This window comes from Ixodes scapularis, unplaced genomic scaffold, assembly GCF_016920785.2.
Source record: "Ixodes scapularis isolate PalLabHiFi unplaced genomic scaffold, ASM1692078v2 PGA_scaffold4__175_contigs__length_147842914, whole genome shotgun sequence".
NCBI classification, from domain to species: Eukaryota; Metazoa; Arthropoda; class Arachnida; order Ixodida; family Ixodidae; genus Ixodes; species Ixodes scapularis.
Window position 1 is genome coordinate 12,215,151 of NW_024609879.1, and position 15,792 is coordinate 12,230,942.

The 15,792-nt window shown below is 51.5% G+C and overlaps 1 protein-coding gene across 1 annotated transcript in view; it reads right to left on the reverse strand.

Moving 5' to 3' along the window:
* LOC115310331 (disintegrin and metalloproteinase domain-containing protein 17-like) overlaps positions 1-15,792 on the reverse strand; it is a 260,003-nt gene that overhangs the window by 51,284 nt on the left and 192,927 nt on the right. Inside the window, exon 12 of the mRNA XM_040210410.1 lies at positions 2,933-3,074. Within this exon, the coding sequence (XP_040066344.1) occupies positions 2,933-3,074 (142 nt within the window). The remainder of the gene's footprint in view (positions 1-2,932; positions 3,075-15,792) is intronic.

A 15,792-nucleotide genomic window follows, 5' to 3' on the forward strand; every position in this document is an offset into this window, starting at 1 on the left:
AGTATATCAAAGCAGCCTGCGGGTCACAACTGTGCCGGTAAAAATAGTAATGAGAATGTTCTAGGTCCTTTGTGAACTTCAACACAACATCTGTGACTAGTGGAAGCTATAAATGAGGTCAACCCTGGCTTCCGCGACCTTCAACAATAAGCTATATGGGGGAAGATCCATTTTCTAAAGGGGACAAGTATCACCGGCAAGTGACAAAGGCCGGGAGACTGAACATTTCCGCGACCCCAAGCCAAGGTGCATGCATGGTTTGAAAATCCTTGTCCCTGATGCATTTCCCCCTAGGGTCCAGCAAACTCTCTCAAACAATGAAAGGAACAGGATCTGTGGAAACGTCCGCGTGAAATCCGGTTCGACTGTACCTATGGTGGCAGAAAGCTGCCGAAGCGCAAGCTGTTTTTTATTCTGAAATATTTTCTTTTTTTCCTAGGGAAAGGAGGAAAACACATTTTCTTCTTTCCCCAGGAAAGAAAGAAGGAAAGTGGCGGGCGGGTCGGGAGGGGGGGGGGGGGGGGCTTTTTTACGAGTTATCGGCGAGCCGCACTTGGACCAGCAAAGAGCCGCGGTTTGGCCACCCCTGGCTTAGAGGATAGGGGCATCACAACGCAGCGAAGCACGGTTACGTTTCCCGCTTGCAGCGCCAATGCGGCGAACGAGCGTAACAACCAAAAAGAATATATATATATATATATATAAAAAAACGTAAAACATGTGCGCCTAGTGAGCGCATTTTGTTTACAAAAATAGCTAGCGTTAAACAAAATCAAGGTGGCTGAAGCAAAATCCATTCTAAATATCAGTATAAATATTGTTGTATTTATTTCGCGAAAACAGTTAAATTCGTAGCACTCTAGTTTGGCGCTAGTTTTTGGATTATTTTTGACGTTCGTGTAGCACGTTGGCGGTCTATTGCCGAAGATTTAGGCCTTCAACTATGCTGAAATTGAGACGAACACGAGCGAGCGTACCCCGCGAGCAGCTGCTGTATTTAGATCTGAGCTGGAACAACTTTGAAGCCTAACAAGACTAGTTTTCGAGCTACAGGTTTTGTGACACGAACAAAATCAACCTGGAGTCTCGGGGTACTAATCTGGACATTTGGCGAAAACGTCGGCGAGAAATTTGGCGGCAGTAATAGGCGAACTCCGCAATTGAGCTTGGAAAAGGCCAATCAGAGCCGCCGCATTTCTCGCTGACATTTTTGCCAAGTGTCAAGATTAGGGCCCTTGGAATAGCAATACGTTGCTATGTCAACAGTTACCGCGTATCGTTAGGCTTAGGGACGGCCAGAATCAGAAAATGATCTTTTTAAATCGGCGAGCTCACTCCTCATTGTTTGTGACCTGAGCGAAGTAAAGCGAAGAGAAAGCCGACTGCACCATTCACTGGCAATGAACGTGGCTGATACTGCAGCAACCATGACGAATTCGTTCCAAAGCAAGCGGAGAGGGCGGCGCCATGTTTGACGACGCAGCCCGGCCCCAAGCAAACAGGGGCCCCAGGCTATTTCTAGAATTTTGTGGTAGGAGCGAGCGCCAACCCAAAACCCAAAACTCAGTTTAAGTTCGGCGCATGCGCAGTGGGAGGCCACCAATTCTTTAGGGCCCCCTATTTTAACACTCTATATGACCACCGTGTAGGCGCAGGTCACAAGGCACTGCCTGCGTCATGTTCAGGGCACTTAGAGAGTTTTGTTTCCTTGTTTTGGTAGTTTTCAAGCAAAGGCTACGGGCGGTTCTCGCTGCGTGCTCATAGTTGGCCATGTAATTCGCGGAATTCGCATGCGCTTGTGTGCTCTGGTGTGTATCCGTTCGAAAATCCTTCATTGCTGGCAGCGTCCATCACATGCGAGATAGCCGGTTTCAGATGTTGAGCACGGCGTACTTCTACCAACCCGTCACGTCATATTTACGTGTAGTTTACTGAACTTAACTTTCTACTAATGCTTTCAAAACAAGCCCTTGGGAAAACTTGTCTTTCACTGCGCTAAAACACAAGCTGCTGGCGCTGTAGTGCAGGCGTCTTCGTTCGTACCAGGCTGCCAATCACAGCATACAACACGATCGCGCTTGTGCCGAGCTGCACCCGGCTGCCTGGTACATGACGTCGCGATTTGTACCACATGGCAACGGTAATGAATACCTTAGTTCTGCAACTCCCGCCGAGAAGGGAATCTCCCCTCAGTCACGTCGGTACGCCTCGCGTCGTTTGAAGCGGCATCTAAATTTTCGTTTCAAAACTCTTCATTGTATAGAGTACGGTGGGACGCCATCTAGACACTGCGCTTCAAAACGCACGTATTTCATAGAATACCCTGCAGCTACCATAGCAGACGTTAGGCGCGTTGTACGGGGGGGGGGGGGGGGGGGGGGGGGGGGTGTTGCTTGTGCAAGCAGTGCTTACGACCACTTCCGTAACTGAGCTGATGTAATCACGCTTTTACATTGTAGGAGTATGTATGTGGCGAAAAAAGATATGAAATGTTGATCGCCGCAGGCAACGTTTTGGTTTCGATGTGGGGTAAGCATTAGCTAAACGTTAAAATATATTAGGCTTTCAAGACAAGATACTTAAAACCGTCTATAACTATTTCGGGAAACATAATCAAACCTGAACTAAAATATCTTGGTACTGACCGGAGTTGACCTTTAATGAACATGTGCACACATTCAGAAATTTTACTTTTTTGAATATATATTGGAGAGCCTGACGGGCTTAGGTAAACCGATTTAATTGTAGTAGATATGTAGCCGAACTGCTTATATTTTATTTTATAGAAGGTGTCAAAGATTTGCAGAATACTATAGAGTTATATATGAAATAATCCTCGCCGTTAGAACATTATTTCTCATGTGGGAAAACATAAAATACTACAACTGAACGGACTCAACCATCTTTGATAAAAATAAATGGTTATTCTTACAAGGCGAACATTCCACTTTAGAAAGTTAGGATGGGCTATTTTGCAAATGTTTGTTAGATTCACAGAAACGCCTGGCAGCTCTTTTACTTCCGTTGTGCAGTTTTGCTTTGTTTTAAGCTTGAAGCAACTTGTGGATAAAGTTCTGAAATACAAAAGGTGTATATTATTAGAACTAAACCAGGTAACGAGCGAGAGAAACGTCTAACTTGGCAAAAGTTCGGATATACTAATGGCCTAAATTTGACCTAATACGGTTTTGCTCTAGGAAAGTAATGGAAAAGCCATGGAAAGCCATGGCGTTTCCATGGGTTTTCTCTCGTTCATCAAGCCATATTTAAAGTCCTAATGTTTAGCGACAGACACCAGATGAATCATGCAGCATCCATTTCGCTCCAGCGAGGTTGTACTCGGCGGTATGAACCAAAAATGCAGCAGTCAAATCTAAATCTGGCACTTGTTTGGCTATCTAGGCCCAACGTTGTCACAAGCAAACCGAAAAACCAGACACAAAAGCGAACGCTGGCAATTGTTTCGTGATTTAGGCAAATGTTGCCAGATGGCAGCTAAACTACCAGTTGCGAAGCATAACTTTTACACTTGTTTGGCGAGTTAAGGCCAAGGTTGCAGGGCTCTGACACAAGGAGATAAACGTTGGCCCTACCTTGGATTCTTCGAGCATTTTTTTATTTCTTGAATCAGAGGCTAAACACAATTGTGTTAGAAAGAAATGTTATACTAGTGAAGCGCGATCAATATTCAAAAATATTCATATTTTGCATTAGGACCACAAACATTCAGACTCAACGACACAATTTATATATATTTTAAGAAAAGCAAGACAGGGAAAATTTAATTTTGAATTTGTATGAATAATATCTTGAAATGGATACTTAGACATACCCTAGCGGCCAAAATGTATGTGGCCATATGTGTCGTCTCAAGTGAAGCTAACGTACAAACGCTGGGCGCGCTAATACACTTTATTTCACTTATAGATCGAGGCGAAGCCGACCTTACAAGCTGTTGGTTCCAAGCAAATATGGGAAATATACTAGCTGCCGTGTCTTACAATAAATGGGCAAGACACTTCAAAATGCGTAATTATAAATGCAGATACAATTTAAATGAAAACAATTATTAGAAATGTGTACAAATCCAATCAGAGGTATTTGATCATCTCCAAATGATAATTTGATTTATTTTAATTTTGTAGTTCTACATATTTCACTTATAATTGTCAAGAAAGTGAAATGACCAGGCAACGAAAACAGAAGCAAACTAGACGTTCAATGAGGCGGACGTATGTCCAAAAGAAAATAGCAAAAGTCTAGCGTTGCAGATGTTGATTACGGCGTAACAGCAGGTTCAAGCGCTGGGGCGATGCTGGCTCTGGCGGTGCACGCGGAGCCCCTTATATACCCGCTTGGGATTCTGGAACAATTTGCGTAACAGTTTCGGTGCGTAAAACACTCGAGCTTTTCGGATCCATTAGAACTCGACAATTATAGAATTAAAAAAAGTTAGTCAGCTTCAAGGCATCAAGCCGCGGACCTTTGTGTGGGAGCCAAGCATCATAAGCATCCGGCCGAGGGCGCACTGCATAATTGGCTAGCGGCGCCCGCGGCATTATCCTCTCTTATAAAAAGTGCATCGCCCCGATGCACCGCAAAACAAATCAAATCCAAACAAAAGTATGGATGAACTGAAGAGTTACCTGGAACATGAAACCTCCACAGTGCTAGCGTGTGCGAGGAGGCGGAAACTCTTGTCGGGTTCAAAGTATTCCTTTAACAGCTTCTCACTCTGGCCGCTTCGACGGACCGTCGTTCACACCCACACGCTCTCTCCCGGTTGGAAGAGGACGCACCGACGACGGAGGTTATAGCGGCCAGCGTCGAAAAGGTCAAGCATTGAATACTGAGCCGGAGGAGCTTGCGGACTTTTGCCATATTAGCAACCATCTGGATATCGTCAGCTGGCTCATGGGGCAGTTTCGTGTTCAGCATTGTCGTTACTTTGCGACCGTGAACCAGCTGAATTCGTCTAACTCACGGGGTCTTTTGAACCGCTGTGTTGTAGGCGGACGTACCATACTTCAAAACTTCGTCGCATGTCTTGTGTTCTACGTCAACGTACATTGACACCACGTCGGTGATGGTCTTGTATAGTCGTTCCTTCAGCCCGTTATTCTGGAGATGGTACGCCGCTCTTCGACGGTGGCTGGCGCGGCTGAGACGAAGTATCTCTTGCGTCAGCCACCCATAAACGTTTATTCTTGGTTTGTAATCAGGAGGTCAGGGGTGCCTATACGGAGGACGATGCATTCGACAAAAAAACTTGTCGATTTCCGCGGCAGTTCCCGGTGCAGAAGATCTCGTATCGGCGTGTCGTGTTAGCTAATTGGTTGCGACAATTATCCACCGGCTGCCTTAGGTTCAAGCGGGGAATGAGCGGAGCAAATCTAATTCGATCCGCTGAAACGGGGTGGTCGCTGGCGCATTCGGGTACAAGGCTCCCGCTGGCTTCGGCGGTGGTCTCTTCCGTCGTTGGCACTCGTGCCAGGACCTCGCGTATTTATGTACAGTCTTCAGAAGCCTGGGCCAGTAATACTTCTCACGAACCCTTGCAAGTTTCCTGCTCTAGCCAAGGTACCCAACAATACAGTCGCCATGGCATCCTTGGAAGACATCTTTGCGAAGGCTGATAGGATGTACGAACAGCCACGCATTGTTGTTGTCGCTGAAGTTCTTGTGAAGCAATCCTTCTCTGGTAGACAAGGTTGGCACGGTTCGTATGAAAATGAAAAAAAAAACGCTTCCTTGTCCCTATACGTGCCTGATGAGTCCTCGCCGTTCAGGATCATCTCTTTGGAGTGTTGTCATGTCGCTAATATATAGTGCGGAAGAAGCACATTTAATCGTCTTCAGTGCAAAGAGGACTGGCGTCGCGCCTACACGCACTTCGATGAAAGAATCCGAGACCGGAAAAACCTCCCGCTGTCCGCCCCCAAGGTAGACATGCCGAGTACCAAATAACCGAAACCGTACTCAGCGGCCCTCCCGAGATCCACCGCGATTGGGAACACTACCGGGATCTCATAACCGTGAGATTCTGGGCCGCAAAGGACCTCCCGCCGTCCGCCCCAACGGCGGACACGACGAGTACCTCATGACCGAGACCGTACTCAGCGGCCCTCCCGAGATTCAACGCAATAGGGGACGCAACGTGGTTCCCAAAACCGTGAGAATCCAGGGCCGCAAAGAACCTCGCGCTGCACGGCCTAATGGCGGACTCGCCGAGTACCTCCTGACCGAGACCGCACTTAGCGGTCCTCACGAGAGCCAACACCATAGGGGACGCAACGAGGTTCCCGAAACCGTGAGGATCCAGGGCCGCAAAGAACCTCCCGCTGCACGTCCTAAAGGCGGACACGCCGAGTACCTCCTGACCGAGACCGCACTCAGCGATCCTCACGAGAGCCAACGCAATAAGGGACGCAACGAGGTTCCCAAAACCATGAGGATCCAGGGGCGCAACGAATCTCCCGCTGCACGCCCTAATGGCGGACACGCCGAGTACCTCATGATGGAGGCCGTACTCTGCGGCCCTCCCGAGATCCAACGCAGTAGAGGACGCAACGAGGTTCCCAAAACCGTAAGGATCCAGGGCCGCAAACAACCTCCCGCTGCACGCCGTAATTGCGGACACGCCGAGTACCTCCTGACCGAGACCGCACTCAGCGGTCCTCACGAGAGCCAACGCGATAGGGGACGGAACGAGGTTCCCAAAACCGTGAGGATCCAGGGCCGCAAAGAACCTCCCGCTGCACGCCCTAATGGCGGACACGCCGAGTACTTGCTTACCCAGATAGCACTGAGCGGCCCTCCCGAGATCCACCGCTACAGGGGACGCAACAAGGTTCCGAAAACCGTGAGGATCCAGGGCCGAAAAGAACCTCCCGCTGCACGCCCTAATAGCGGACACGCCGAGTACCTCATGACCGAGACCGTACTCAGCGTCCCTCCCGAGATCCTACGCAGTAGGGGGCGCATCGAGGTTCAAAAAACCGTGAGGATCCAGGGCCGCGAGAACCTCCCGCTGCACGCCCTAAAGGCGGACACGCCGAGTACCTCCTGACCTAGACCGCACTCAGCGGTCCTCACGAGAGCCAACGCAATAGGGGACGGAACGAGGTTCCCAAAACCGTGAGGATCCAGGGCCGCAAAGAAACTCCCGTTGCACGCCCTAATGGCGGACACGCCGAGTACCTCCTGACCGAGACCGCACTGAGCGGCCCTCCCGAGACTCAACGCTACAGGCGACGCAACCAGGTTCCCAAAGCCGTGAAGATCCAGGGCCGCAAAGAACCTCCCGCTGCACGCCCTAATGGCGGACACGCCGAGTACCTCCTGACCTAGATCGCACTCAGCGGTCCTCACGAGAGCCAACGCAATAGGGGACGGAACGAGGTTCCCAAAACCGTGAGGATCCAGGGCCGCAAAGAAACTCCCGATGCACGCCCTAATGGCGGACACGCCGAGTACCTCCTGACCGAGACCGCACTGAGCGGCCCTCCCGAGACTCAACGCTACAGGCGACGCAACGAGGTTCCCAAAGCCGTGAAGATCCAGGGCCGCAAAGAACCTCCCGCTGAACGCCCTAATGGTGGACACGCCGACTACCTAGTGACTGAGGCCGTACTCTGCGGCCCTCCCGAGATCCAACGCAGTAGAGGACGCAACGAGGTTCCCAAAACCGTAAGGATCCAGGGCCGCAAACAACCTCCCGCTGCACGCCGTAATTGCGGACACGCCGAGTACCTCCTAACCGAGACCACACTCAGCGGTCCTCACGAGAGCCAACGCAATAGGGGACGAACGAGGTTCCCGAAACCGTGACGACCCAGGGCCGCAAAGAACCTCCCTCTGCACGCCTTAATGGCGGACACGCCGAGTACCTCCTTACCCAGATAGCAATGAGCGGCCCTCCCGAGATCCAACGCTACAGGGGACGCAACGAGGTTCCGAAAACCGTGAGGATCCAGGGCCGAAAAGAACCTCCCGCTGCACGCCCTAATAGCGGACACGCCGAGTACCTCATGACCGAGACCGTACTCAGCGTCCCTCCCGAGACCCTACGCAGCAGGGGGCGCATCGAGGTTCCCAAAACCGTGAGGATCCAGGGCCGCAAAGAACCTCCCGCTGCACGCCCTAATGGCGGACACGCCGAGTACCTCCTGACCTAGATCGCACTCAGCGGTCCTCACGAGAGCCAACGCAATAGGGGACGGAACGAGGTTCCCAAAACCGTGAGGATCCAGGGCCGCAAAGAAACTCCCGATGCACGCCCTAATGGTGGACACGCCGAGTACCTCCTGACCGAGACCGCACTGAGCGGAACTCCCGAGACTCAACGCTACAGGCGACGCAACGAGGTTCCCAAAGCAGTGAAGATCCAGGGCCGCAAAGAACCTCCCGCTCAACGCCCTAATGGCGGACACGCCGACTACCTCATGACGGAGGCCGTACTCTGCGGCCCTCCCGAGATACAACGCAGTAGAGGACGCAACGAGGTTCCCAAAACCGTAAGGATCCAGGGCCGCAAACAACCTCCCGCTGCACGCCGTAATTGCGGACACGCCGAGTACCTCCTAACCGAGACCACACTCAGCGGTCCTCACGAGAGCCAACGCAATAGGGGACGAACGAGGTTCCCGAAACCGTGACGATCCAGGGCCGCAAAGAACCTCCCGCTGCACGCCTTAATGGCGGACACGCCGAGTACCTCCTTACCCAGATAGCAATGAGCGGCCCTCCCGATATCCAACGCTAGAGGGGACGCAACGAGGTTCCGAAAACCGTGAGGATCCAGGGCCGAAAAGAACCTCCCGCTGCACGCCCTAATAGCGGACACGCCGAGTACCTCATGACCGAGACCGTACTCAGCGTCCCTCCCGAGACCCTACGCAGTAGGGGGCGCATCGAGGTTCCCAAAACCGCGAGGATCCAGGGCCGCAAAGAACCTCCCGCTGCACGCCCTAATGGCGGACACGCCGAGTACCTCATGACCAAGACCGTACTCAGCGTCCCTCCCGAGATCCTACGCAGTAGGGGGCGCATCGAGGTTCAAAAAACCGTGAGGATCCAGGGCCGCGAGAACCTCCCGCTGCACGCCCTAAAGGCGGACACGCCGAGTACCTCCTGACCTAGACCGCACTCAGCGGTCCTCACGAGAGCCAACGCAATAGGGGACGGAACGAGGTTCCCAAAACCGTGAGGATCCAGGGCCGCAAAGAAACTCCCGATGCACGCCCTAATGGCGGACACGCCGAGTACCTCCTGACCGAGACCGCACTGAGCGGCCCTCCCGAGACTCAACGCTACAGGCGACGCAACGAGGTTCCCAAAGCCGTGAAGATCCAGGGCCGCAAAGAACCTCCCGCTGCACGCCCTAATGGCGGACACGCCGAGTACCTCCTGACCTAGATCGCACTCAGCGGTCCTCACGAGAGCCAACGCAATAGGGGACGGAACGAGGTTCCCAAAACCGTGAGGATCCAGGGCCGCAAAGAAACTCCCGATGCACGCCCTAATGGCGGACACGCCGAGTACCTCCTGACCGAGACCGCACTGAGCGGCCCTCCCGAGACTCAACGCTACAGGCGACGCAACGAGGTTCCCAAAGCCGTGAAGATCCAGGGCCGCAAAGAACCTCCCGCTGAACGCCCTAATGGTGGACACGCCGACTACCTAGTGACTGAGGCCGTACTCTGCGGCCCTCCCGAGATCCAACGCAGTAGAGGACGCAACGAGGTTCCCAAAACCGTAAGGATCCAGGGCCGCAAACAACCTCCCGCTGCACGCCGTAATTGCGGACACGCCGAGTACCTCCTAACCGAGACCACACTCAGCGGTCCTCACGAGAGCCAACGCAATAGGGGACGAACGAGGTTCCCGAAACCGTGACGACCCAGGGCCGCAAAGAACCTCCCTCTGCACGCCTTAATGGCGGACACGCCGAGTACCTCCTTACCCAGATAGCAATGAGCGGCCCTCCCGAGATCCAACGCTACAGGGCACGCAACGAGGTTCCGAAAACCGTGAGGATCCAGGGCCGAAAAGAACCTCCCGCTGCACGCCCTAATAGCGGACACGCCGAGTACCTCATGACCGAGACCGTACTGAGCGGAACTCCCGAGACTCAACGCTACAGGCGACGCAACGAGGTTCCCAAAGCCGTGAAGATCCAGGGCCGCAAAGAACCTCCCGCTCAACGCCCTAATGGCGGACACGCCGACTACCTCATGACGGAGGCCGTACTCTGCGGCCCTCCCGAGATACAACGCAGTAGAGGACGCAACGAGGTTCCCAAAACCGTAAGGATCCAGGGCCGCAAACAACCTCCCGCTGCACGCCATAATTGCGGACACGCCGAGTACCTCCTAACCGAGACCACACTCAGCGGTCCTCACGAGAGCCAACGCAATAGGGGACGAACGAGGTTCCCGAAACCGTGACGATCCAGGGCCGCAAAGAACCTCCCGCTGCACGCCTTAATGGCGGACACGCCGAGTACCTCCTTACCCAGATAGCAATGAGCGGCCCTCCCGATATCCAACGCTAGAGGGGACGCAACGAGGTTCCGAAAACCGTGAGGATCCAGGGCCGAAAAGAACCTCCCGCTGCACGCCCTAATAGCGGACACGCCGAGTACCTCATGACCGAGACCGTACTCAGCGTCCCTCCCGAGACCCTACGCAGTAGGGGGCGCATCGAGGTTCCCAAAACCGCGAGGATCCAGGGCCGCAAAGAACCTCCCGCTGCACGCCCTAATGGCGGACACGCCGAGTACCTCCTGACCTAGATCGCACTCAGCGGTCCTCACGAGAGCCAACGCAATAGGGGACGGAACGAGGTTCCCAAAACCGTGAGGATCCAGGGCCGCAAAGAAACTCCCGATGCACGCCCTAATGGCGGACACGCCGAGTACCTCCTGACCGAGACCGCACTGAGCGGAACTCCCGAGACTCAACGCTACAGGCGACGCAACGAGGTTCCCAAAGCCGTGAAGATCCAGGGCCGCAAAGAACCTCCCGCTCAACGCCCTAATTTCGGACACGCCGACTACCTCATGACGGAGGCCGTACTCTGCGGCCCTCCCGAGATACAACGCAGTAGAGGACGCAACGAGGTTCCCAAAACCGTAAGGATCCAGGGCCGCAAACAACCTCCCGCTGCACGCCGTAATTGCGGACACGCCGAGTACCTCCTAACCGAGACCACACTCAGCGGTCCTCACGAGAGCCAACGCAATAGGGGACGAACGAGGTTCCCGAAACCGTGACGATCCAGGGCAGCAAAGAACCTCCCGCTGCACGCCTTAATGGCGGACACGCCGAGTACCTCCTTACCCAGATAGCAATGAGCGGCCCTCCCGATATCCAACGCTAGAGGGGACGCAACGAGGTTCCGAAAACCGTGAGGATCCAGGGCCGAAAAGAACCTCCCGCTGCACGCCCTAATAGCGGACACGCCGAGTACCTCATGACCGAAACCGTACTCAGCGTCCCTCCCGAGACCCTACGCAGTAGGGGGCGCATCGAGGTTCCCAAAACCGCGAGGATCCAGGGCCGCAAAGAACCTCCCGCTGCACGCCCTAATGGCGGACACGCCGAGTACCTCATGACCAAGACCGTACTCAGCGTCCCTCCCGAGATCCTACGCAGTAGGGGGCGCATCGAGGTTCCCAAAACCGTGAGGATCCAGGGCCGCAAAGAACCTCCCGCTGCACGCCCTAATGGCGGACAGGCCGAGTACCTCCTGACCGAGGCCGTACTCAGCGGCCCTCCCGAGATCCAACGCAGTAGGGGACGCAACCAGGTTCCCAAAACCGTGAAGATCCCAGAGCCTCAAAAAACCTCCAGCTGCACGCCCTAATGGCGGACAAGCCGAGTACCTCATGACCGAGACCGTACTCAGCGGCCCTCCCGAGATCCAACGCAGTAGGCGACGCAACCAGGTTTCCAAAACTGTGAGGATCCAGGGCCGCAAAGAACCTCCCGCTGCACGCCCTAATGGCGGACACGCCGAGTACCTTCTGACCGAGACCGTACTCAGCGGCCCTCCCGAGATCCAACGCAGTAGGGGAAGCAACGAGGTTCCTCAAAACCGGCACCATGACAGAAGAGCACACGACAAAACAGCACGCGACAAAACAGCACGGTCAAAAAAGCACAGGTAAAAACAGCACTGCCTCAAAACAGCACGGCGGCAAAACAGCACGCGTCAAAATAGCACGCGACCAAACAGCAGAACGTCAAAACGGCACAGCGACAAAAGAGCACGTGCCAAAACAGCACGTGCCAAAAGCAACACGTGCCAAAACAGCACGTGCCAAAACAGCACGGCGTCAAAACAGCAGAGCGATAAAACAGCACAGCGTCAAAACAGAACATTGACAATATAGCTAGGGTTCGGCGTTTTTGGTTTGTATTGTTTTCAAATTCCGCGCACTTTTCTTTTAATTTTATTCGAAACATAAGTTCTCGGTTTATTTGCGGTGAATATTTGCAGACTCATAAAGTTCTCGGTTATTTTAGATTTATTGAAAAAAACTGTTTACTAAAGAAAATGCAATAATTAAAAGCGTTTGTGTAGAATGTATACTGAGTACCAGGTACGGGTTTTCTTATTTGTTGCTGTCTGTGGCAGCCAACGCGAGCTGTTCTACAAGACGCACTGGTGCCTTATCATGATCTGACATCATCGTCGTGTGCTCCTATTTGTGCACTGGACGAACATGAGCTTCAGTACCACTTTGGTCGGAGAGGCAAATATCAAAATGCAGAATTTTGCAAGCATTGCACTCGGTACATTTTCCCCTATTTTCACGACTGCGAGAGGTGTATCAAAAGAACACACAAGTGTTACTTCAATAAATGTCGATACCTTAAGAGGGGGCGCACCTCAGAGCCCCATAGAGAATACATGAGGTTTTTCACCAAATTAAAAAAATTCTCACATAATAACGGCTGCGCGGATCTTCTTGAAAATTTCGGCTTTAAAGACATTGAGTCATTATCGAGTCACTAAACGCAACAGATGTTTCGTCATAAATTTAATTATATTCTTTAAAAAAATCATGAAAATGGTCAAAATCGGCTAATTCGGCACTCTTGCGTTCGGAGCGAATTTACAAAATTATCTAAATTCAAACATAAGAAGAATTGCGTTTAATGTCTTCTAAATTTATTACGGAATCGAATAATATTCAAATTATTCATGTAAGTCGATTTGTTCCGTAACTACAGCAAATATAAAGAACCAAGGTGTCGGTGCTTGTTTTCGTCGTTTTTAAGGTACCTCTCTCTCCCGTGCGGTGGCGCTCGCTGTCCACGAAATGCGAAATCGTCCGTTCGGAGATCGGCCGGATCGGCACTGTGCGAGGTATTCTTCCGCGGCCGTGTTCCGCGCCCGTATCCTGTTTCATTCTGCACGCCGAGGCGTCAGTGTGCGTGTCTTGCTTTCCTGGTTCTCGCTGGGTAGGTCTCCGTGTTTTCGCAAGTGGCAAATTCACCTTGGAGCTATGGGTCGAAGACAACCGTCCTGTGGCAAGCGGACCGCGAGGTGTTCCACAACCTCGCGGTCCGTCAACGCGTTGTGCTTGTTTCTACTTTTTTTTTTCTTTTAAAAACGGGCTTTTTTTTTTTTTTGACGCAAAGTTTTATTTTATCGTTATCCTTCACACAAACGTCCTTCGGCCTTGGGGTCGTGGAAATTGGGGATGAAGCGTGCACAGAGTAGATCGTTGTTTGCCTCCTTTTTATTTTTCACGGACGTCCTGTGACCTCCGTACGGTTCGTGGTCACCACAATCTAACGCGGGGAAAAACGGGTCGCCTGCTCTGTAGTCAGGGTATTCCTAGGGGAGGGTGATAACTCGCTGTTCTTCTGGAAATTCACATATCACCCAAAAAAATGACATGGGTAATGATTACGGTATGTTTTTTTCCGGTGTTTATTTTTGAGCGAAAATCGGTGCATGTTTTTCGGTGCTTATTTTTTAATCACCAGTGTATTATGGGTTGAACGTCTTGTGATGACGCTAAAAAGCGTTGATAACCAAAGAAAAATGCGATTGGACAAGAACATTTCAAATTTCCAATTCTATTCACATATCCATTACGCTCTTCTCGTGGGAGCATCTATCCTGACGAAAAATGCCAAAGTCATTGAGCTGTGAACGCATACTCAGTGTACAATCTTTCGTCCTAGAGAGGTATTGCGCACGCTCGAACGCGCTTCACAGCCCAGTAGACGAAGTTGGTGGCACCCAGAAGGCGAGTTCTTGAATGGTCTGTAGTAGGCAAAAGAAACAAATAACAATCAACGCATATCAGCTCTTCAAGCGAAGAAGCGCGTTTCTAAGGTCAATGGTTCCGGACGGCACTAATGTTGTTGGCGTTGTCGTAAGATGACGTCAGTTCATACGAACTGACGTCATCTTACGTGATGACGTGACACAAACACGTCATCTTACATGATCTCGTTACACGAAATGACGTCATCTTACGTGATCACGCTGCACGAAATGACGCCATCTTACGTGACCACGTAACACGTCATCTTGTAAGTCAACCTCTCCACACAGCAGCGCTTTCCGGGCCCGTGCAGTGCTGTAGTCGAAAGCAAGCTCCCTATGGCAAGCGAAAGCTTCTGAAGTCTCACATTGAGAATACTCGCTAGCAACCGTCTGTGCAAGCTTCGCACGTTGAGGTTTTTGTCGAGATCGAGCCATCGTGTTCCATTAACTATAGTTGAAGTTATCGTTCAATAAAGCCCTAAAAAATATGAATGTAGTTGGTGTAGACATCAAGATCTAGTCAAAAATGCGGTTTGACGTCAATTAACGTGCATATACAAGTGTAGAAAAAAATGAGTTATTTGTGCATAGATGTTTAAAAAAGTGTTTATTATTCGACATAGGACTTTGGGAGAAGGATGTGTTCAGATTTTTCTTCATGAGCGCAAATATACCTGACGCAATAAATAGTGACGATTTCATCGTCCCAGTGGTGAGCAGGTGATTTCTTGCTCGAAACAATGATGCCATTTCATAAACCAAGTTCTGTGACATATGCTTTTCCAATGTCTGGTCACTATTTTGTAAACCTTTCAGTCCAAACGAGTATACTTCTGTTTGTTTTTGTTAGCTTAGGAGGGGGTCACAGAGCCTATCTCTTTGTCTTCCTCTAGGACAGACGTACAGAGTTATACCGCAACACACATCTGTGGAACACAAAGAGCTATCGCTCTCCTGTTGGCGGTACAGTAGCAGACGACACAACGCAGCTCCGTAGTCTATCGAGGGCACGGCTAGCCGCGGCCCGTAGCGCGACCGTTCAGACTTGGGAAATGGTTTTGAAGAACCGAGAAGTGGTATCTTGTGTACAATAATCACATGTCGTTAGTATACTAGTATTCTACTTGCTAAGCCAAATAAATATTTGCAGCTTGTGAGAATATGTTTGCGTGACGATTTACCGTTCACACTCCTGACGGATGTTAGCGAGTCCTTCATGTTCGTGGCTCGCAGTTATCGCTACCCCCTCGGAGTGACTTCACCATATATATTTTTTTCTTGCTTGCAGGACATCATAAAAATCACAAACACGCGAGAAAAAAAAAGTCTTATGAGTACGCGTGATTTTGAGCTTCGCAGCTCTAAAGATGCCCGGTAAATGTCGTCCAGTCTGTTTTGTCTATACTCCGTTTCACCGTAATTTGGCAACCCTCAGTCGCGGAGCAAAGCACGTGACAGCTACTTTTACGAGCAGTACTATGGCACCTGCAGCGCGTCTCC